We start from the raw sequence: 25,078 nt of genomic DNA, 5'->3' as shown, positions 1-25,078 counted from the left end.
TGATCCAGCAAAGTGCTTAAGCATGTGCTTAACTTTAAGCATGCAAGTAGTTGCATTGATTTCGGTATGATTAAGCACATGCTTGAGTTCTTTGCTGAACTGGAGACTAAGTCAGTATTGTCCCTCCTAAATTTTGGAGTGTACCTGAAAATTTGCACAATTCTGAGACTGCATCTAGTCAGCTCAAAAGTGTGAGAAGAGTTGAGAGAATTGGTAACTCATTAACCACAAGCAATTTATTTAGTCTACATTCAAACCTCATACACAAATACAATCATATTTATATCCCTTTTGTAAAATTTAGTTTCATATTTATACATTACAGTTGTCTACAGTAAAAGACCTCTACAATATTTTAAAATAGAGGTTTGATGTTTTATTGAATATATTTATTAAAATATAATTAATACAAACAATTAATTTCCTAAAATCAAGATAGTCTTGATCATTTCATAAATAGCCACCATTACAACTTTATAATTAATACAGCACTGATTTAGTTTTAAATGCTGTTATTAATAAAAATAAAGACACAAAAAGGGTTGAATTTAACTCAGGTGGAAAAACTCTTGTTCTCTGAGTATCCAGGTGTTCCATCTCCTTTTTTCCCTGCTGAGTGACATCCACTCCTTACTTTGTTTTTACGATATGGTGTAGAACTTCAGCTAGATTTCTTTCAAGAAATGCCAGTTCTCTTCCTAAAATTATTATATTATAAATAATTAAAAATAAGTGTAAGCATAATAATCGTAATAATGCAAATTACTTATTAGGCAAGGTCATTGAGTTAGAATGGAATATGAGCCATTCCAAGGCCATGGAGTCATGATGCAGGCAACAGAAGTTTATTGTATTTTATTTATGTATTGCAATTTTTACCAAATGGTCTCATCCACTGCTCTGGATGCATCTACATCCAGTCCAAAATATCCCCAATAAAAAGAAAGCCAAAGATCAGACCAACTCAGTTGCACCAAATCCCTGCGATCAAGCCACAACTAGAACTTTACCACACCCTAACCCATCATCTTACTCCTATCCCTAAGGAAAAGGCTGAAGGAACAAATGGGCATTTCAGTATGACCCGGAAGTAAACAAATTCTCAGTTTAGCAAACTGATATGAGAATCAGATTTCACAGTTGAGGACCCCTAACTGAAAATGCACCTCTCCCCCATCCCTAGCATTCTCCCAATTTAGCTAAGATATTGAGTACCGAAGATGATCTCAATTGTCATGTTAAAATATGAAAAGAGATGGAATCTCAAAGGTAACCAAAGATCCAACCCAGTTAGGGATTTACAGATTAAAAACAGCAATTTTGAATTTCACCCAGAAATGGATTGAAAACCAGTGAAGATCACCAAGGATAACACACCTCCTCTGAGAAACACCCTTTAATGAATGGACCATCGTGTTCTATGGTTTCAGAGCAGTCCTAAGAAGCAGCTTTCTGTAGCATGCATTGCAGTATCCAAACCTGAGTTGACAAAATAGCAGATACAAATTTTGAACCTGAAACAAAAATTTGCAACATGTTGGTCAAGCACACATGATCAGGAGCACTCTTGCATTCTGCTATATCCTGATAATCCAGAAGCTGGTGGGTCCTGTGTAAATTGCCCTCATTCAAGTCTTGGTCCTGGCCAGATACTACATAACCCCATCAACTGCTCCAGCCCAGTTTGATATGAAAAGGAGATGAACTGCTGAGTGACATCCACATAGTAAAGATGCAAGTAAAGCCCATACCACTTCATTGTCTTCCCGCAACTACCGAATACATACATTAATCAGGAAGGGTGACGGCAGAATTATGTGATACCCCACATGAGGTTGCTCCAGTACTATACCCTGAGACCTCAGAGGAAACAACTGTGTCACTCAAGAACTACTCCATCCATCCTTGCCATGGTTTGCAATAGTTTCAGCAAAAACCTTGTGTTCATCAGTATCAAAATCACTAAGAGGTTCAGCATGGACACTTGGTCTGGGATTTTCAATGGAGCCTAGAGAAGTTAGGTATCCAACTCCCTTTGACTTTCAAGGATCCCAGAGACTTAATTGAAAATCCCAGTCTTGGTTCTTGTTCACCATCTTTAGAGGATCACTGATCCATGAAACCACTGTAGTCTCAATGTTACATACCCAGGCCACTTGCAGGAGATCTGAGGATTCCATGTAGTACCAAAGTTGATTTGCATCACCATTTCTCTAACCCAGAGTTATATGAATTGCACATGTTTCCAGAGTTTCAGGGTAATGAATGATAAGAAGATTATCATGTGGTTTCTGGAAGAAGGACAGGTATTTAACTGAGAGGTTGTGACTCCATCTGCCCAGAATCTCTTTTTCCAATTCTGCTTCCGTTCAAACATAACCTTTCTGCAAACCACTTGATGCTGTTTTTGACTGATGTTGCTGATGTCATGTTACACATGTTTAAATCATTTAGGTCAGCTAGAGCAGTGCAGAGTAATAATGATTGTCATTTCATTGATTTTTCATTGTGGACGCTGAATAGAATGCAACACCCCCCTCCCGCCTCCCTCCAAAACAAATAAAAAATCCCACCAAAAAAAAAAATCTTCAATACATAACAGTAAACAGAATTTTAAAAATTGCTTTACTATTTAGAGGTGTTTTTAGGACATAGGTAAAAAAATGGTTTGGCTTACAGTATATGGCTTTTAAGTTTGACACTATCCCTCTATGGTCTAATCTTAAAAGTATTCCACACACACTCAAAGACAATGGAAGTATTGCATGCAAAAGCATTGAAGGATCAAGCCTTAAAGAAAGAAGTTAATAGTTAGGCAAACTTGCTGAAAATGATAGAATTCACTTACTGAAATATGTTGGGAATTAGATCTGGAAAAAAATATACATAACTGTTGCCAGAAAGCGCCTGTTTTTCTTAATACCTCTTAGCAAAGAAGAGGAAATGCAGAAAACATATTGGAAGCAATTGAAAAAAATCTCCAGATTAGTGAGAAGCAAATATGACACATGAATTATAGTGTTTTTAATACTACCTATATTTATTTATAACACCTCTTTATTTTAACTGCATTGTAAAGGTGGTACAATGGTGCAAGTTCATGGGCAGATCATGTAGTCAATGGTTCAGCTGAAAACTATGGGTAAGTAAAGAGTGTAGTGATACTGAATATGTGTTCCTAATCTGCTTGTAGAGTTGACTAACTGTAGTAACCAATTTTATTTCTGATGTCATGTAAATCATCCTCCATTTCTTTCTCTATTGATCCCAGAAAAGGCATATTTGTTGGCTTGTCTCTTTCCAAGGTTTCCATTATGAGGCCAGAAAAAACAGTGATGATGCTTGAACTACTTTATGTGAATCTTTTTAATATGTTGGGTTGTTCTTGAGAAAAAAGATTATGGTGGACGAAGGACACATACAATTTGGAACAAGATAAATTAAAGTCCAATATTGAATTTAGCTTAAAGAATTTGGACCTGATCCTGCCAGCCCTTACTGCAGTGAGCAGCCCCATTGGGTACTTGTTGAGTGGGATCTTGGGGGATCAAGCACAGAGTGTGATGCATATAGTGGTCAGTTCTGAAGTCCTTACTCCCATTGATTTACTGGGAATTTTTCTATAGTGAGAGCTGGTTAAGGTCTTCATCAGTGGACCTGCAGTGTTTCTTTTCTTTTCTTTTCTTTTATGTAAAACTCCTTATATTTATTTTAGGATAAATATGAATTAATTATGTAAAAATAATAACCACTCATCTGTCTCTGTCCTATAATATTTTAAATATCAAAAATATGTTTTAAATTACACAAAATAAAGCCTGTAAATATAAATGGATATTTGAAATGCAATATGTATTGTGCCAATTTTTCAAATATAAAGTAATGTAGAAAAAATTCCATAACCATTGAAAGAGTACAAAGTTATATTTTCATTTTGTTTCATTAGTAACATTATTTGTGTCTCTAGTATGGAAATGGTGTATTTACTCATTTTTCTATAGCAGCACAAAGTAGACATTTAACTTTGCAGAACTATTTAGTCAAATGTATGTTTGCCTGTATAAAACAGATGTGCAAGACTCAAGCTGTGCTGATCAGAATATTATAGACTGTACAAGTGTGAATGATTGACCCGATATATTGAAAGAAATTGTAGATACATGATCACTTATTTTAATATCTTTAAGACTAAAGATTTTACTAAAATAGTAATTTGTATTTGCTCTGTGTGTTCCACTGTTAATGAGAAATTTTTTGTTAGCCATCTAGTCTGGCATCCTTGTATATCACAGGCCCCCAACACCACCCACTCTGAGAATTATGACAAAAGTAAAAAAAATTAATCAGTGTTCCTACTCCGCAGCTATGTTTGTAACAGACTTTTGGATGGGCCCCAGAGCAACATCACCCAATGTACTTTCAGGTCCCTTTTCTTTCTGTGCACTCACCTGCCTGCTGACTCTTCAATTTCAGTTTTACTGGTAATGGGGAACATCCTCTTGCAGAGCCTGGGGTAGAGCATGTATGTGAGATCCCCCTGGAACAGTGCATAAGTAGCATGCAGATGATCATCAACAAAACAGTTAAACAAGATGCTTTCAAATGCACAAAGTAAACAAGCTGAAATGAGAGAGAAAAATTGAATGCTTTCTATTATCTTTTTCTGGTCTAGATATATAAGATATTCCTTGTGACAGTATTAGGTACAAAATGTTCCACTGATTGTTTTCCAATTTGGCAGTTTCCCTTCAAGACAAGCTTCCATCAGCACATCTGTAATTAAATCAGCAGTTGTAGTATAAAAATATATTTGTATTGAAAATTGACATACCAGGTCCTAGCTCCTTCTTGTTTTTCTTAACTCCATATTATAAAAAATATTAATTTGGTCAATTTAAACTAAAGCTATGTAGTGCAAAAAAAAAAAAGTTGTAGGTCTAAGCTGTTTTGTTGCACTAGAAACTTAAAATACCTTTATTATTTATCTGATATTTCTTAGGCTCAGCTCATAATAGAGGTTAATATGGTAGGTAGAGAGGAAAAAATAACCACAGTTTATAATTCAAGAAACAATTTGTGTTGGTACTCTGTGTACCAATTTAAATTAAGATCAGCACGGCTGTTACAAAAAAACAAAAGTTGGTTTGGGACATATATGGTTCAATTTGACATTTAAGCAGACCATAAAGAATATTTTGAATATTTTAAAAATCCTTAATAATTATGAAACAAATTCCATTATTATCAGAGGAATTAAACAAGGGATTTTGGACTTTGAGTCAAATCCTGACCTTTTTTAAAGTCAATGGCAAAACTCCCATTGACTTCAAAGGGGCCAAATTTTCACCCTGCAAGTGGTCCCATTGAGATATGGCAGTATGGTCTGGTGCATAAAGTTAAGCAGATGCATAAACCTTTCCAGAATTAGAGCTTTTGTGTGGACTCTTACAATTATAGTTAAAGATATGCCGGGGTATCAGTCAGCAAATTACTACCAAAAATAAAGGAAAATTAAATCAGAAATTGTGTTATTAGTAGCATGTAAGATTTAAAACAAAATCCCAGAAGCAAGGAAATTCAGAGCAGAGGTTGAACCTTTGTCACTAACTACTTGTGGGCTGAATTATATATCATGTGTTTATCCAAATGTAGTGTTCAATCCTGAAAGGTTCTGTGCACGCAAACCCAGTCCAGCAAAACACTCAAGTTTAATTCTGAGCCTGAGAACAGTCCCATTGACATCAGTGGTAATACTCATGTAGTTAAGTGTTTTGCTGGATTGGACTAGAGTGTTCAGCACCTTTAAGGAATGAGCCCTTATTGGACATTATTTCTGTTTGTATTGCCTGATATATCGCTTAATTCTCATTCATTAAATTACATGTTCAGTAGGGAATTTTGAAAATTGCTACTGTGCGTACACATCTTTCCATTTTAAGGTGCCATTTTTATTAAATATTTCAGAGCTTTTCAGTGAGTGGGTGAATTTACATATATACTGAATTACCTAGGGGAAAATAACATTTTAAACACATAAGACTTAGTTCTGGATTTGCATGCTTGAATAGTTTTAGTATTTCCATTAACATTGGTGTGATTATTTTTTTAAGAGGTATAGTATACTCAGTTGTAGGGAATGGGCTATGCAAGAGGAGAAGGCAGCAGAAGAGAAGCAAGATTAGAGGGTGAGATTCAAAAGTGGTTGTTGAGATACAAAGCACTGCTGAAAGGCAGCTGTGATCCTGTAGGTGATGGGAGGAGGGAGAAGAGGTCCCATGAGTACAAGAAACCTGGGGTGATTTTTTTTACAATTAATGGATTCAAAATTATAAGAAAAGGTGTTTACATTTGTTCACATTCATAGTGAAAGGATAGCTTGCTTAAATGTCCGACTGCTCAAATTGGTTTTTCAAAGATTTTTTTATATTAAAATTTAAAATTAAGGTGCCATACCAAAATAAAAATAAGTCAAACCATGCCATTGTATGCATGTGAGATTGGTATGCTTATTTTTTGAAAAATAATCTTAGGTCTTGTCCACACAGAGACATAGTGCATGGCAAGACGGGGTGTAAATCTACTGTGCAGTAGCCTGCTGAGTACCAACTGGCCCTGTGGACCCCGCTACTGTGCACTAAAAGTTCTGTAGTGCACTCTGACGTCTGCTGTTTGAAACAGCAGTAAGTCAAAGTGCACTACAGCACTGTTAGGTCTTGTCTTCACTGCAACAGTTAGCCTGAGTTAGTACACTGAGGTTACTGCCTTCAAGGTACCATAGCTTGAATGAGAGGGACCACACTTCAAAACAGCACTGGAGTTACACAGTGATTTGATTAGCAGCACACTGATTGGATTAGAAGATTGGATTAGCAGCACACTGATTGGATTAGCTGCTGCTGAGTTGCTGTAACTTGAGCTGTTGCATCCTCACCGCATTAGTAGCTGGAGCATCAGCGTCATTCAGGTCTCAACCTACCCACTCCTGACCAGTCAGCTAGCTCAAGGCCAAAGCACCACTTAACTCAAGCTAGAGATTTTTGTGTGGAGAGGAGTCAAATTAGGGGTAAAACTCCAGTTATAACTCGAGCTAACTGTGCTATGAAGACACGCCCTTAGTGCACTGTATCAGGGTCCATATGGCCAGTTAGTGAACAGCAGGCTAGTGTGCGCAGATTTATACCCAGCTTGCTGTGCATCAAGACCCTTGCTGTGGACAAGCCCTTAAAGTCTAAAAGTGGAAAGTGGGATCCTTTAAATTAAGCTAACAGTGTCATCACCTCATGGTGCTGTGTCTGCTTTCATTTAAAGTAGTATTAAATATGATCTGCGACAACTGGAGATTTATTTAGAAAGATTTATTAATAATTAGAAAGTCCTGAATCCCCTTTCTGAACAGTACACACACTACTTGTACTAAATCTTGGAAGATAGTGAGATTTTTTTGAAATATTTAAACTGAGATATAATGTAAGAAAAAGCTATTCAGGTAACTTTTAGAAGTATTTTAAAAATGTATTAGTTATTTTTTCTCTTTTCTTCCAAGACCTATGTTGTTGAACTCATGATATTATTAAGAACTGGGTAAAGCCTTGCAATGGGTTAAAACTTCATCAGACTGATGTGTGAATGTGCCCTTCATTTAAGGTAGTTGTAAGAGATATTTAAGGGGCACACCTAAAACAAGACCAAATAGAGTGTGCTTGGAAACTAGCACCATGTGTGTGGGAGATTCCACTTGGTATTGTGATCAAGTGTGTGGATGTGTGTGAGGGAAAGCAGAACACACACAAGCCGAGAACACATGAGACTAGAGAAAGAGGAAGAGTCAAAAAGCAAGCAAGTCCAGCAGGAGCCTGTGAGCACAGGGTGACCCTGGGAAAAGTTAGAGAGAGAGATTCTCAGCATGTTGGCTAAAGAGACTTGGGGCTGTAAGCTAAGAAACTGCTCCTCTTTCTTTTGATTCCTCCTTCATATGTTGAAGCAGGACTTTGTATATTCCTTGTAAATAAACAAAATTGCATCAAAGAATACCAGTCTCCATCAATTTCTGCTTCCAAATAGAATGTCCCCAGGGCCCTGTAATTTGACTAGCCGCTCAGGTCAAAGATGGACAACTGTATTAAGTGAATTTACAGGAAGAAAAGATAGGAAAAAATGGACCAAATCAGTTTTTAAAAACTTTCTAAAATATTTCTGTAATAGTATTTCTAACATGAACAGATGACATGAGACCATGGTGTGGCATAAAGGTTTTATTGGCATGACTAGTGTAATTCACTCATGGCATTGTTCATATGTAATGCACCCATCCCAAACTGATGTCAATGAAGAGTCAGATAATGAGTGTAGTTCCACTGAAAATCTTTGTACTATATCATCACTTATTCTCTATATAGTTATCACACAGATACCATAGTATATGACATTAATATATGATTGACTATTCACGTACATTAATTTATTTATATTTTATTTACTAGAGTTGATGCAAGCATTGAATTCTTTTCTGCACTAAGTATTATTCAAGAACATACTTTTATATTATGTTAAGCTTCTTCATAGGTATTTGATTTTGATCCTCGTAAAAATGAAATTACCCTGCAGCTGCTAACTAGTTATTTCTCTATCTCTGTGTGGTTACAATGAACTGTTCTTCACATCTTCACACACTTCCTGTTACAATATTCATGACTCAATGGTTATTACTAGAAATCTCACTTTTTGCAGACATGCTTATTTATGTTATGCTAACAGAGGATCTTGTGTCTGTGACTAAACAGCAAAGTTCCTATAGCTAGTAGAAGAACAGCATGTCCAAGGATTGAAATCCAGCAACCTTCCACGGACACTGACAGGTATCCCATTGGATAGTAGCTGGCCTATTCTTGAAGTAGTGACTATTAGATATTGTACCTTTTGTATTTCTCTTGTTATTTGCTAAGTGTTTCTAGAAGTAGTGAAAGCCTGATATGATCACAAAAGTTGCATTAAAAACCCTTGCATAGTGTACATTTATACTTCTGTTTCTTCAGTTCTTTGTTATGAGGACATATTAACTACTTTTGAAATTTTAACAAACTGTGATTTTAACTGGCCTGCTGCTATAATCTACTTTTTATGTATTGTGCACAGTAAAATGAATATTGCACATGGGATGGCAGCTAAAATATGGGAAGAACATCCAATTGTTTTGGGAAGTAGTGAGATGCTTGTGTGCTTGCACTGACAGCTTTTATGATTATTCACTATTGTTTGCCTCCTAAAAGTCTTTCTGTATGAATGCACTTAGATAAACTACTATTTATTCATTTGATGAAAATTCTCCTTTTTACTTGTTAAAAAAAGTAACATTAATTTTTGAATAATTAAAAATGAGAAATGCTCACTTTGTGCGTCGAAAAAATTATTAACTTTGGACATTCCCAGAATATGAGCATGAACCAATGCACATAAGTTAGTACTTAACTCAAGGCTTATAGCCGCTCAGGTTAGATGGTAGTGAACAGAAATTACAATTATTACTGTATACTAGAGGTGACTTTCTTATAAAATCTTGGTAATTCTAAATTTTGGCCTTTTAAAATGTTTATTTTAAATGTAGAATAGCCAGAGTGCTGTTCTACATGGTGGCTTACAGAAAGCTGAAACTTTGTCAGTGTGATCGATATGCTTGGTTAAGATATAAACAGCTACTGATCCATTCTTCCGTCAGTGCGTGGGAGAATTATGTGCGCAAATCTCCCACACACTGATAAGAGAATAGACCACCTAAAGTGAATGTTATTTGCCAGTAGATATAGAAGTATGGTGAAGTAGGTAGTACTAAAGGAGAAGTGGGAGGCCATACTGACATTTCATTAGATTTAAAAATGAAAACCTTTGCACAAAGGCTGTTGGTAATGCAAAGGAGTTTCAAAACACTTTAAGTAATGCTGTGGGTGTTGGATAGCTTTAACTTTGACTATCTATTTTTCCCTTTAAAATGGCTTTCAGTAGTTCATATGCAATAAGTTATATTCATATTGGATGGGATTTTCAAAAGCACCTTAGTGACTCAGGCAGTCGTGTCCTACTGAAAGTCAATTGACAGTAGGATGTATGCCCCTTAGTCACTTAGGGGTTTTACAAATTTCATCCATCCACTGTTATGGCCAGATTGTGACCAATACAGCCACGTATTATAGGTGATGTGAAGCTGCATTTCTGCAGCTGGTTCTTTGATTGGCATTGCATCTCTTCTGCAGATTACAGCATGTGCACCCCGTCTGAAGAGGGTGCAAGGACCAAGCCCTGCCTGACCCCAGATAGCAAACCAAACTCCTACAGTGTGCAGAGACTGCCTCTCTTACAGAGATGAGCACAGGAAAGCAGCACTAGTCCTACAAGGATTTTCGCATTCCTTTAGTATAAGAACTTCTGTTGTGCTTGACCCCTCTGTGGAAGGCAGAAGGAAGAGAGAAAGATGTTCCTTGTGCCAACTCCTTCTCTTTCCCACCTGCACAAGGACTAGGCACAGTCTGGCTTTAGTCATGCACTGTTTTTAGAATTCAGGTCTAGGGGTGAATTGCTTTCTTCAGAATTTATTTCTGTAACCAGAGAAAGCTTATTTCTTCACCACCATGTGGATGCTTGACTCCCTTACTCATCATCTGTAGCACTGAGACTCTTCTTTAAATGGTTATCTAAGCTAAGCAACATCTATTACAAAGCTAAGGTTACACTTCTTTGTTTATCCACAATGTTAAAGAAGCGAGACAGTGGATGTTTTGGCTGATCAAGCTTCCCATTCAGAAACAGAATTGGTAGAGCCAGAAGAAGACATGAGGTAATCTTTGTGGTTTTGTGCCAGGCTAGTTTTACTTCTCCCCTGATTGTCAGTGCCTTTAGTTTATAATTACCACTGTGTGTCTCATTGTGGTGTGTTTGTTTGTTAGGAGCTTTAGAAGTAGGGTAATGGTGGCTGGCATTATTCTAGACCTGTCTGGGGGAATTTCATTTTGTTTTCTACGAATCCAGTTACTACCTCATGGAAGGCGTGAACAGACATTCATTTTAATGACTCTTTTATCAAAGCACTCAGCAAAGTTAGCAGCCCTAGAGAAAACTTTGCTCTGTCTCAGTACAGTCTTTTATAAAAATAATGCAGTTAATAACGTAAGACTCTTCATAATGAGGCTGCCTGCAGTGTCTCTCTCTATTTAAAATACTAATTAAAACTTGACTTTTTGTTACATTTAATCACCATCCAGTCACTCTTCTTATTAACCAACCAACCAACCACACACTCTTATTAACCAACTTCATTGTAAAATTCAGGACTTAGCTATAGGAAAAGCCTTAAAAGGTACTATTAGGTTAAGAGTTTGTAATTATGTGGAGATTCCATTAACTCCATTGGAGGTGTGAGGTACAAATTATTACAGAATCAGCTGTAATATCATATCATAACATATCAACTAATATGTACAACTTAGTTTTAAAATTTAAAATGGATGTGTATATTTAAGGAAGTTGCTAGCCAACTTTCCCCCTTTGTATTTCTGTTTGCAAGCAAAAGGATCAGACTATGACCTGAGATAGAAAAGTACCGCAGAAATCCAATAATTATTTCAGAACAAATGAAGCTGAACCCCACAAATTATTTTGTACTATATCTTAATTTAGTCAGTTGTTATGGAACCTCTTATTTTCCTCTGCCCATCTTTTTCCTTTCACATCTCAGTGTTTTCCCCTTTCTGTCATTACATTGGCACCATACATTAGATCAAGAAAACAAGAAGCTAACTTTTATCAGAGACAAATCTTGTGTTCCCCTGTGGGTCATCTGAATGTGTACTGTGCTAGTGGTACTAGAGGTCTCTATTAACCAGAACATCGAGTACTCTAACTGTATGAGCCATTCTTAATGCATGGCATATATATTGTCCTTTGTTTCTAAAGTTGAGTCTTACAGCTGACGTCAACGTACTGTAATTAGATCAGATATAGCTTGTAAATATTTACTATGGACCTTATCCTGCAAACCCTTGTTCATATGAGTAGTGCTAATGAAATTAATGTAATCGGTAAGAACTACTTATATGTGTGAGAATGCAGAACCAGACAACTTATTAACACCAACTAGGTTTAATATTCTCTAATCAAATTGATTTTTCCTTCAACGTTTGGTGTACTGGTGTAGTTGGTTAACAAAATAGTTTTACTGAGAAATTGCCTGGAAACAGATTATAGCATGGGAAGTCATTATTGAGACACGGAAAACATTTTAGCCTATTCATCCAGAGTTTTGCATAAGAGACTGCATACATCTATAAATACTGTATGTTATCAAGAAGCGAACTCAGAAAAGTTACCAAAATGTATTTAACAATGATTTTTCTCCAAATCAATACCAAGCAGCATATTTTATAACTAACAGAACAGTTAAAGGTCAACTGAGCTGCTTTTTGACTAACATTACAGGAATTGTGAAGCAGCAGATAGACAGCCATATCAAAGATCCAGATCAACAGAACAGCGTCCTGTGCTAGAGCGGACCAACTCCCGCTCCCGATCCACAGAGCGTCCTGACTCAAACCTCATGAGGTCGATGCCTTCATTAATGACTGGAAGATCTGCCCCTCCTTCACCTGCCTTATCGAGGTGAAACAGACAAATCAATCAGACTAATTCCTTTTGCCCCACCAACTCACATTTTATTTTCCCAGTAGCTAATTGGTATCGCCTTCCATCTTTGGCTGATCACTAGTAGCAGTAGATACTAACCCTGTCAGTGCCAACACACTATTTATATTCTATTGTGGATATAATGGTGTGGCTGCCATTGTAATTTGTTTACTAACGTATTTAACTACATTTGTTTTGTGATTTCTCATTTATCAGGAATCCTGGGAGATTTCCCACATAAAGCACCTCATAACTATCATGTTCTTCTCTTACAGAATGAGAATTTTTTTGTGTTCATCAGACATCGCTTATGGAACAACCATCATAACATCAAACGAAACTATTTTTTGTTAAAAAAAAGTTTCTTTAAACGGATTGTACTAACGTTGTGTATTAACCGCTGTTTTCTCTGACTACATTTTACTGTGCCATAGTCTGTATAGTTCCTGTTAAAGTACATTATATTAGTACTGATGCAGAATTTTACCAATTTATGTAAACTCCCTTTAGTGCAACTACAGTAAAGAAAGTATGACTATATGTGGAGCCAATTTGGCCGAGTAGGAAGTTGAATGAAACATCACCTTATTTTAGGATTGTAGAATATATTTCTTGGCTTTCCGATAGTGAAAGCTAAGTATATCAAGAATCAATTCCTGATGTCATTTCTCACTATTTTACTTCATTTTTACTTAGTCAGAAAAGCTTAACTGAATATAAATGGAATAAGGATCTTAGCATGTAGCCCCTAGATGGTTTTGTATGTATGCGTGTATTTAATAAAAGAGCACACACACATACATGAATACATACACACAGAAAATATGTGGAGTCAGCTACGCAAACATATTACATGTCAATATTTAGCCTTATTTTGGCTTTTTTCTTTAGATAGAGTTTTCTCTGTTTAATTGTTAACTAGTCCTTCTGTGAAAAAAGACAGCAGTACCACTACAGTTCTAAGGGGTTCTAAGCGCACCAAAATTTTCTTAGTCATTGTATTAGCTCTGTAGGTATCGAAGGATGAATGTGACTTTTAAAGGGCATGTTTTGTTTTGATGTGTGTTCTGTAGGTCACATCCTCGAACTGGGTCTGTCCAAACAAGCCCATCAAGTACTCCAGTAGCAGGACGAAGGGGCAGGCAGTTACCACAGCTCCCACCAAAGGGGACATTGGAAAGAAGTAAGTGTTATTTTTTATGTGACTTCAGAATTGTTTGTGGATTGCTAAAATGAAGGAGGTTATTATTTATTAATAATGGTTATTATTTATTCCTTGAAATTAGAACCTAAAGGTCTTGAGTTTTTCCTGTGTCAAACCAGTATTTGCCAATAGTTTTGTGTTTTGTACCATCCGCCATTTCTTTCAAAATCTGACTAACATCTACTGCCACTTGAATTAAACTAATCTATATCATCAAAACAATTCAATAAACAGAGACCAAAGTGGACTATGCCTTGACTCAATTCTGTTCCCATTGAAGTCGATGGGCATTTTGCACTGACTTTAACAGGAGCAGAAGGTCCTGTATCAGTTGCTTAGCATTTTATTGATAAAACTATGGTGTAATGAATGTGTTTCATAAAATGTCCAATTCTGAAAGGTTCAGAGTGCCCACTGTCTTCCCTGGGTGGTGAGAATGTAGCATCCTTTCTAGGATCAGGATCAATGTGTGGTAGAATAGTAGCACAAAGCTCCTGTGCTAACAACAATAAAGGAAAAAATCTCACAAGTACAAAGGATGATTAGCTCATGCATAAGTATAGATATCACTCTTGACACAGAAGGAACAAAAAAAAAGGGCATCGTCTTTAACAACAAAAATAAATACCAGCAAGATGCTTGGTGATGCATATTTTATGGATACTGTCAATACTGTTCCTTTGAATGCCTCATGAAAGCGTTGTTCAGTAGACAAGACATTTTCAGGAAACTTGAAAATCATAGGAATAAAACTACATTTTTGGCATCAAATATATTTTCAGCTTTTCTATTGATAGTATATAAACATGCTTTGCAAAATCAGTCTAAATGCCCATGTGCTTTCTTTTTTTTTTCCCCTTATGAAGATGTATGTTATACCTTTTGTAAAAGTGCTGTTGTTTTTAAACCCTATTCTTTGGTTCCCTTTTTTGTTTTATTTTTATTCTCCCTAGACAATGGAGACAAGGAGATAGAACCTTATGAAGGTCTGTACATAAAGGAGGGTTTGTTTTCTGCTTGAAAGTCTTTTTGGGAGGCTGTATAAGCAAAAATAAACCCAACTGCAATTGATGTTGCTTGATTGCATAGACTTTTATTAGGTCAGTGGAAGAATTTTTGTGATAATTATTCACTCATGTATTTTTCCCCATTTGTAGTTCATAAATTGTACAGTGGTCAGCCCTAAAAATGTAGAATTTTTCTTTAGATAACTACCTAAATATGGCCCCAATTGAGCAAAGTAATTAAGCATGTGCCTAACTTTAAGCACATAAGTAGTTACATTGCATTAAATGAGACCGCTTCATGTGCTTAAAGTTAGACACATGCTTTAGTACCTTACAGAATCAGACTGTATATGATTCCATAGATATATGATTCCTCAGACTGTATATTTCCTAGAAATATTTAGGCCCTGATCCTGCACAAACTTTCATGAGTTGTCCTACTGAAGTCAGTTGGACTATCATGTGCATGAAGTTAAACACATGTATTACTGTTTGCAGTATCAAGACCTTAGGTGTGTATTTAAATTTAAGCACTACAGTAGTACCATTAATTTCAATTGGGCTTCTCAGCATGCTTAATGTTAAGCCTGTACGTACATCTTTATGGGATTGGAGCATTAGTGTTCACTACAAGTACACATGTAACATTATTTTGTTGTCTAAAGCAATTACTGGATTTTAAGTCACACCCATTGGACCCAGAAGTAAAAATTCCCTGAATCAAGGTAGACTTAAAACAAAAAGCGGTAAGATTTTTCCTAAAAATTAATCTCCCCACAGAAGTGAAAAATATTTCATAGAATTAATGCCAGTTTTGATACTCAATTTGCTTAATGGCAAACCAGAAGATATCAATTGCAGTCCTTTTTTACGTCACTGAGGGTCTATACGTATCTGTCTCAACAGACTTTTTATTTAGTGTTTATGGTGTTTATTTCAGTTTTGGAATCAGACTCTCCAGATCATTACCCTATGTGTACTTTTCTGCAGTGTCTTTTGCATTGTGAAAATGTTTATATCACAGTTAAATGTAGTCTAGCTATGTCAGGAAATAATATACTAACATGACTTCTGTGCCATTGTTCATTATGTTTGTATATTCTATCCTTTTTCCCTACCCTTTGTCTGTGTTATCTATTTAGATTGTAAGCTTTTGTGGCTGAGACTGGCTATTACGCTGAGTTTGTACAGGGCCTACCACAATGGGGCCCTGTACTCAGTCAGTTCCTAGGCACTACCATGATAAATACATTTTTAAAGATTGTAATATTTGTTTATGAGAAATCTAGAGTTGTTGGCTGTCCTGATGTTGCATGAGACACTACACTGATGGTTTCAAAGAATGAAGTGGTATTTTGTTATTACTGAATATCAATCTAAAAATTAGATTTTTCTGAAGATTTGGGTTACAGAGAACTGTAAAGTACATCGATATTGGAGTTCAATATATAATCAAAGTATGATCATACGTTCAGGCCTCAGTGGCTTGACCTATGGCATTTTAAATTTTGTATATATATTTTTTCTATAATATGTGAAGAAAAAGTACAAATGTAATTAAAGAGAATATGTAGAATAAATATAAATATTTTACTTTTATATACCCTAGCTTATCTGCCATAACCTGCAGCTATGCAATCTTTGTCTCAATATTCTACATAGTTTTTTTCATGTGGTAATTCAGGAGCCAGGTAACTCCATTTTGTAACTCGTTTTATGCAGTTACTGGTAAGTAACCTCTGACAGCGACTCAATGAAATTATGATTATTCTGTGTAGCTTGATTGCAAAGGAAGATTGCATTTTACAGAAAAAATTGATATAATTTTAAGAATGTGGATTATGTCCCAAAATATTACTGTTGTTACAACAACAAAAAAAGCATGAAGATTCTGACCGAAAACCCGTGGAACCCAGAACATTGACCACAATGGAAGAGTTATTTAATTAATAAATAATTTAAAAAACTGTGTAGAACATTGAGGCAAAGAGAACAGCATTAAAGGCAATAGCAAGTAAAACTGAAAGTTGTCAGGCATTCTGCGGATTATTAGTTATCATTATGAGTAGCGCGATAGTATGCAGAGACCGCAGTCAGGCTCAGCTGCTCATGCTAGGCATTGTACTAACACATGCTAAGAAATGCTCTGTAAGAGTGATGTAAATGTGGGCAACAAAGAGGGCAAAGTTTTCCATGATTTAAAGAAAATGACTGTAAAATATAGGATTGAGTACTGTATGTGGAATATGCTGTATTATATAACTTTCTTGCATTTTAAAAACCAACATTTTAGCTTGGACCAGTTGAAGTTCAGATGTTAATGTAACAAAAGAGATAATTAAAAAATTATCAAAGGATTACAAACAGGAGTTAGTCCATGTCATCTCTGTATTGTACTAGAAGGAAAAAGGTTTAAAAATAACATGATCTGTTGACCCTTAGTGACATGAATAATCTGTACTTATTTCAGGGTTAGACACTTATTACACATGTCTGAAGAAAAATAGTAAAATGCTGTGATTCTAGGAGGGAACAAATGAGCTATTCACAGCTCCCCAGTCTGGGTCCCCTTTTGTTGTAGCTGAGTACTCAGCTTTTAGTGTGTAACAGCGCGAAAGCTTGCTTTAAACTATGGTGACTGCTTGTGGCGGCAAGGGGCCGATCCATTCTCAAGGGCATAGTAGGGAATCCACAGTTGGCTAGATCTGCCACATTTATGACCTCTTTGTGTTGATGAACCAGTACAAAAGTGGTGTACTGCAGTGAAGTGTCTGGCTCTAGAAGGTGGTTGGTTTGTTTGTGTGTGTGCTTTTTAAGTATATAATATTTCAAGGGCATTTTCAGACCAGAAAACACTTATTTTTTATGTTGGATCCTGCATATGGTATGGTACTTCTTAGAGGCTTGGGGAATCTTTTTCTTTCTTTCTTTCTTTCTTTCTTTCTTTCTTTCTTTCTTTCTTTCTTTCTTTCTTTCTTTCTTTCTTTCTCATTTTTTAGGAATATTTTCAATATTTTGTTCTGGGCTTTCGCTATACAACTCCTTTTAGCATTAAGTGGAGCTACACAGCTAAAACTGTGCGTACTGAGCTGAAAATACACCTCCTACAATTTTATAACGGTGTTAGAGACATCAAAAACTTATTACCAGTGAATGTTTATAACTATTGCTAATCTAATAGGAGGAAAATAAGAGGTTTTACTTTATATGTTGCTGAAATGCAAGTCTTGATCCTACTTGGCTTTAAGAACAAGGCTAAATTCAGTAACGGCCTGCAGTCTATATTTTAAATATAAACCCCATGAAATTACTCTTAAAACTATTTCAGGTATCGGACTTCTTGACTTCCCATATTTTAACCCTATCTGCTACATTTAATTATAACAATAAGACTTTCCACTTCACAAGATTTTGAGCCGCTTTGAAGTGATCGATGCTTCACTCATTATTCTCCAAAGAAATCACAAATTATTGATAATCTTCTGTGTTTTAATTTGTAAATAATTGTTTATTAAGATCTATACTATATTGAAATTATAATAGAACTGGTAACATCTGTAGTTAAAGTTGCATAATACTTTCTGTTGTAAGACCCCATTTTCAATTGCTAATAACTTCACCAAACTTTAAGTGTTGGGGCTGAAATTTTCCATGTTTGCTCTCTGTCTCAGCTGACTTGCAAAAACCACCGTCCAACTGTTTCTTTGAAGAGCTCTAACACCTCCATGCTATAGAGCAGGGACTTGAAATTTAGCAGAGGGATAGTGTGAGGCCAATTCCTTTTTCTGTTCTTATGAAAACCCACTCAGATTTGTCCAAGTTCTAAGTCTGTGAGCATCATCCTTTACATGTGTTCAGTATAGTCTTTAGTGTGGGAGTGCTAAAATGTCTGAACGTTCCATGTGCCTTAAACCTTTCCCAGCCCAATATGAGCTCATTACATGCCAATTGCACTGAGTATACGCCCATCCTCTACTGAACCTGCTATGTGTTAAGCATAGTGCAAGAACACCAGATGGGAGATGCAACAGATTTAGGCAATCCTCTATCCTAGGGAACTGTACCATAGATTGGGAGTCAGGAGGTGACCTCAGCCTCAGATTCTAGCCTCAGCCCTTCCACTGACGGGGCTTATTTCTGTTCATTTTACAGACTTTATAAGTTATCAAAGCCTTGTATTCCTACTGTAGCATAGCATACCCCACCTGTTTTACAGACAGGGTAACTAAGAGGTTGTCCAGGGTCATTTCTGGTAGAACTGGGAGTTCACACAGCGTTAAAGAATGAATATACCAAATCTATATGTGTATCTGTGCTTTCTGTAACCATTAGACCACATGACCCTCCAGAGTAGAGGTCTGCTTGGGCCTAAGTTTTTGACATGGACCCAACTTAGACCCAAGCTCACACAACCTAAGAGGGTCAGGTTGTTTTCTGACCCAATCCGGAGCCTTCCCCCTGAACCTGAGTCAGCTCCACAGCTGCCATCTCCTGCCTATGGGGTCAGCTCTCCTCCTCCTGCCCCGGAGGTGGCGAGACAGTGGCTGTGTGCCCTGCTTCTGCTGTCTGCCACATCCTGCTGCGCTGTGCATGCTGTAGAGTGAGAGGTGCTCTGACTCACCAGCACACTGTCTCCAGAGCACACACAACATATCAAGGTGGCGATGGCTTGCAGGGATGGGGCATGCAGCTAAGGTGGTGACAGCCCCAAAGGCAGAAGGAGGGAAGCGAACCCAAGCCTCAGACAGTCCATTTGTTTTCCCACCCAAGCCAACCCAAACACTTGTAGTTGGGTTCTTTTGGGTTCAGGGTGGGTTGTAGGCTCTACTCCAGGCTGGGAATTAAACCCTGGATTCCCAATTCCCAGTATTTCTCTGCTATCAATTAGTTGTATAAACTACTGGCAAAGAGTGTGTTGCATTCCCCTGCAGTGTTGCTTACTACTTTAATGCAGTCTCTAGAAGTCTGTGCTGTGAATCCAAAGGTGGTGGGTTCCCTGCTGATGACCAGTGATAATCAATATGGGTCCATATGATGGAATTTCTGGTTTTTCAGTTGCTCTTAAAAATAAGGGTGGGAAAAAGGGGGAAATTACCTATAAAGTTGAAAAATAATTTTAAAAGAACATTAAGGTTGCAAAGTCAGTACTCAGACGTTAGGAAAAAGACATGTTAAGGTTGTCCGTGTAACCTTAATTTGTTTTCCTTGCACATATGAACTGTGATACAGCCTTTAATTACATACCATTCTGCCACCCTGTCTCTCCTTGGAGAAGTCACTTAGGGCTTGTCTACGTATGTAGTTATTTCTGATTAACCATTCTTAATTAACTCCATGTGTGGACATTCTCATTCCACATAGAGTAATGTGCACATCACTGTTGCCCAGTTTACACCGCCTTACTTCCTTGCACTGGCGACCTTGACTGGCAGAAGCTCAAAGAGGAGAGTAGCTCAGTTATATGCTTCTAGTCTGCTCCTGTGGTAGTGCAACAATGCACTGCCCCTTGCTTGGAGCTTGTGACAGCCACAGTTGAGTCCTGTATTAGTAACCCTGGGTACCAATAACATTCTAGCTCAGTTCTGCAAACTTTTAGTGGAACCAATCTTGTATTTCCATTAACACAGGCATAGCAGATCTAATCCTGCTCCCATTTCAATCAGTTTTTCTACTGACTACAATGTGCTATTAATAATCTGAAATACCATAACTTTATTGTAGAAATCTAGAGAAAAATCTAAGCACCCATCTATTTCCATTTTACTGACACTACTTGTTGTCTAAATATTAATATTAATGGCTTGGTATCAGTAATTTTAAGTTGTGAGTACAAACTAGAAAATCCCAATATTTAGATATTCAGTATACTGGTTAGTTGCACAATATGTTTACAAGTAAAAATTATAATAAACCTATACAGTAGTGGAATCATTAACAAAGAATTAGAAACAGAACATCACACTCAGTGAAGAAGCAAAATACAAATATTTCTTTTAAAATTCTGTGAGAAACTGTCAATAAGTACCAGAAAAAAATGCAATGTTAAAAATAAGTTAAAACAAACCAAATAAATGAATTGCATTCAAAAATGTGGGTTTATAGAAAGATAAGTGCCAACTCAACATGCTTTTTCTCTGTCTACTGTAGTTACTATGGTCACAGATATGTTATATAGGAAGAGTTCTGGTTCTTTTTTTATATGTACTCATTGGTACATTAAATAGATCAAATAAGATTTATTTTGTTTATCTTATAATAATGTACCACCTGATGTTGTCTTTACTGAATCTTGTGAACTTTTTCAGATGACAGTAAAATCTACATGTACTTATACTAGCACTTTCATTTTAATTGTAGTTCCTAAATAAAAGTCAATTGAGTTAATGTTTTGTTGAATTCTAGGTTTTTCGAAATTAAGCTAACTTGCTGTTTAAGTTACAAATTGATCATCTTCTTCCACATCCGACCTTCTTTCCTTGCACAAAGCTTTCATTGAACTAAATGAAAGTCATGCATAAAAAAGCAAAACAGGATTTGGTGCTACTAGAATTAGGTACAACCACATACACAAGATTTATTTCACCCTTGATTCACTCAAAAAAAAAATTGTTCCAAATAGTGAGGAATTGTATATTATGTGTTTGTCATTTATTGTTTATTTGATCAGCTTGTAATGACGTATACATGTTTTTGTCTCACTTTTTTTTTCTGTTTTGCTTATATGAATGCAGAAGGAGATGAAGAAAGCAAGCATATTGGAGAGCAGGGGTCAGAGGTTGAGGCAGGTCTGTCTGACCACATCTGCATATCCCCTTTAGATATATATTCCCTATGAACACATATATTCTCTAGCTAGCTTGGAAATATATTAAGATGCAAAAGCCAGACAGTAATAATTTCATTACATTTAAGTTGAAAGCAAACAAAACCAGTGCATCATGGATTATTTAAAATGCTTACAGGGACACTGTCAAGCATTTCTCAATCAAATGTTGAACATACAAAATTGTTATAATCTTGTCATCTGCATTCTAGAGATCCATTTTCATAAAAATCCTCTGTTCTGTCACCAAGAACAAATCTCACCATTTATTAAATGCATAGTCTTGCAATATTTTTCTTGTCTTGCTGCAGAGTTAGCCATCCAATCATCAGACTAAGCCCAGGTTAATTAACAAGCCCTGTCACAGAACCGTGCTAACATTAGTCACAGTGCTTTTGACAAGCAAGGAAGTAAAGACTTTGTCATATTGCTCTATTGTCCATAAAAAATACAGCTGGGTAGAAAGTACAAAATGAGCAGAGAAGATTGTTATTTTAAAGCTCCTAAGTATGTATTTCAAGCAATGGCCCTGATCCTGCTTGCAAAAAATTTTAGTTGATACAAATGGGAGGTCAAGTATGAGGAGGGCTGAGGGAAATCAGGCCCCCTAGAGGCTAAAAAAACAAAATTTGAAACTCTCTTATAATAGACACTGTCCCTTGTAAATCAAATAGAAATGCCAATGGTAAATAATTTTTTTAAAATTGTCCCAAATACTAGTGTGCTCAAAATGTTTAGGATAGCTTATTCTAATAACAGAAAACATGCTTCCTACAGTTACAATAACACACAGAGCTCAAAAGGATTTATTTGATCGTCTAGCTCTCAAAATTTGCAGCCTTGCTCTCAAAATTCTTCCTTAAAGGAAGAATGTTAAAAAGACATAAATGTATAGTTACACATATTACAATTTAAGTAGGTCAAAGACAGTTAATCTGTTACAATTTTCAGGTTAAAGCTCATCTCACAAATAATTTGTTCTGTGGGTGTAGTCTTTGACCTACAGCATTTATTTATTTTCAGAGTGGAATTAGTAGAGCAATGTAGTTGTGCCTTTGTGATCATAGACACTTGCTATTTTTATTAAGTTGCACATTTTACATTGTTGTTTGTGTTGTTGTGTCTCTGTATGTGTATTGTGCAGTCATTTGCAGTTTTGTGATAGTTCAAACGTAGTGCATGGATTTGTATTTTCATAGTTTCCACTTTCCTCTGGTGTGCTATGCTTAAGTTGTTTGTGTTATCATTAGTCTTAATTATTAATCATCATTGTCTGTTTTTAAAATCATAAAGATTATGAGGAAAAACAACAAAATCCATCGATTAATGGGAGAAAAGGCAAGTTTATAACATAGTGGATTTTGGGGTATCTGGAGATTCATCACTTGTATTTTGTATTGCACATCTCTGTGTTTCTTAGTTATATTAGTTTAAAATAAGTAACTCCATTCATGTTTAGCTTTTATGTTCTGTCTTACTTTCTTGAACCTCTTAAAATTATTATTATCTGTGTGATTTTTAATCTTTCTTGGAACTAGTAGTTCCAACATTTTTGACCCTTATTTATGACACAATACTGAAGTTAGAATTTACACCTTCTTAATGTGTAGTTAAGTTAACTATTAGTTATATGTGTAGTTAAGTTAACTGCGGAGGGGTCAAGTTTTTCCATCTTGATGCTTTCCATTAGTCCAGATGCACAAGGTCCCAATCTGCTGAGTCCGAAGGGACTGAGTAAACTTTATAATAATTTACAGAGTAGACTGCATTGTCATCCAGTTTTTACCAGTCATTTACCTAATCAGGCTATATATTTTGCAAGTTTGGCACATTTTTACTAATCACATTACAATGGAATCCTCTTAATTGGTACATCCTGGTGGAAATAGGCTCATGCCATTAGACAATCTTCCCAATTATCTGTGCCTCATAGGAATACATTTTTCTTGTAAATACTCACTTCTGTTTCATGAAAACAAGTATAGTATAAAGCACTCAGACATTCAAACATATAGGTGGACTTAGTCATAATTGGAACAGGAAAGCAGAATGAAGCACCCACAGGGCTTAACAACAAGATTTTTATACTAGAAAATAGCAATTCATGTTTGTAAATTACTATGATAGCTCTGAAGACATCATGTGTGCCATTTATCCAGCTTTTAGCGATACTGAAAAATGCATTACATTGACCCTATTTCATCCATTAAGAAGGCTTTCTTTTATCAGAGGGCTGATTAAGGACTAGATAGTGCCCTGTCTTTATGCAGCGGCACAGAAGCAAGAGTAAATATTCCCTTTACCCTCCTTCTCTCCCTACAGCCCATGAAAGGGCTAGCCCCAATTTCAAGTCCACAACTTTGGGGAGCCCACAGGCTCCTTCCAAGAACAGGCTGGCAGGGAGGATTACAGTAGGCATTAGGGAGAGCCATGGCGCTACCTTCCCCTACGCTGGCTCATTGTGTGCATGTTGTGTGGAGTCTTTTTAGAGGTGGGTAATCAATTATTTCTCTCTCCCCACCCCAGTGCAGCCAGGTTGTCATATTACACACACAATGGGGCAGTGTACCTTGCACCAATCTGTTACTGTATACTCCATGCTAAAGCATAATCTAGCCCTGACTGAATTCTACTGTGTAAACTTTATTGATCAGATTCTGTGCTTCAGTGGTAATTACCAGATAGTTCACTGATTATATTGCATTGTAGGGCCAAATCATGGTCCTATTGAAGTTCTGGGGTTTTTGCCATTGGCTTCAGTAGGACTAGAAATTGCTTCTCATTGATTAAGTTTATAGTGTATATAGTTTGATTTCAAGCACAATTTGTCTTCATAAATTGAACTACAAACCTGTCCTTTGCATACTCATATAGATCAAATAGCTTACTCTATACAGTGAACTGTATATTTAGTATATTGCTAAACTGTATTCAGAATAGTTCACTTTTATGTATTTAGTCATCTGTCTAATGGGACCAGTTTACATTTTGTTTCTGTCGAAAGCTCTTGTTGCACCTCAGAGCTCCTTGCCTCCAAAGCAGCAGAGTTTGTGTCTGATTCTTGGGCCCAAACAGCCGATTCCCCAAAATATTAAGTCCCCCTGGACTCTGTTCCATTCCTGTATAAATTGTTGCCTTTTCGTTTCTCTTATGTGACGCTGCTGGATAATGGTTTGGGATTCTGAGAGAAGGCTGCTGGTATTGTTCTCCTTCTTTTGTATGTGCTAATTAGGGCTCATAATAGATGACATATTTCGAGCTGTGGAACCTGAAAACCTTTCTGTTTTCTCTTCCCTTGTTCTTTACAAAGTTTTACTTAATTTGGATTTGAATGTCTCTGTCAACTTTTACTCTGATATTTGAGCCTTGGGATGGAGT

At 36.4% G+C, this 25,078-nt stretch overlaps 1 protein-coding gene across 36 annotated transcripts in view; it reads left to right on the top strand.

Annotated features, from left to right (window-relative positions):
* Nucleotides 1-25,078, top strand: part of RIMS2 (regulating synaptic membrane exocytosis 2) — a 728,605-nt gene that overhangs the window by 530,176 nt on the left and 173,351 nt on the right. For 14 of the 36 annotated variants that reach the window (XM_043539203.1, XM_043539200.1, XM_043539204.1 and 11 more), the window contains 3 exons: nucleotides 3,080-3,142; nucleotides 12,463-12,642; nucleotides 13,740-13,849. In XM_043539203.1, coding sequence (XP_043395138.1) covers nucleotides 3,080-3,142; nucleotides 12,463-12,642; nucleotides 13,740-13,849 — 353 coding nt within the window. Of the gene's footprint in view, nucleotides 1-3,079; nucleotides 3,143-12,462; nucleotides 12,643-13,739; nucleotides 13,850-14,823; nucleotides 14,857-25,078 lie in introns of all 36 variants that reach the window. The other 22 variants (XM_037892154.2, XM_043539224.1, XM_043539208.1 and 19 more) reach the window with 5 other exon arrangements.

This window comes from Chelonia mydas, chromosome 2 (genome assembly GCF_015237465.2).
Source record: "Chelonia mydas isolate rCheMyd1 chromosome 2, rCheMyd1.pri.v2, whole genome shotgun sequence".
NCBI lineage: Eukaryota > Metazoa > Chordata > Testudines > Cheloniidae > Chelonia > Chelonia mydas.
The sequence above is the reverse complement of the archived record's forward strand: the minus strand, read 5'-3'. Positions and strand labels throughout refer to the sequence as shown.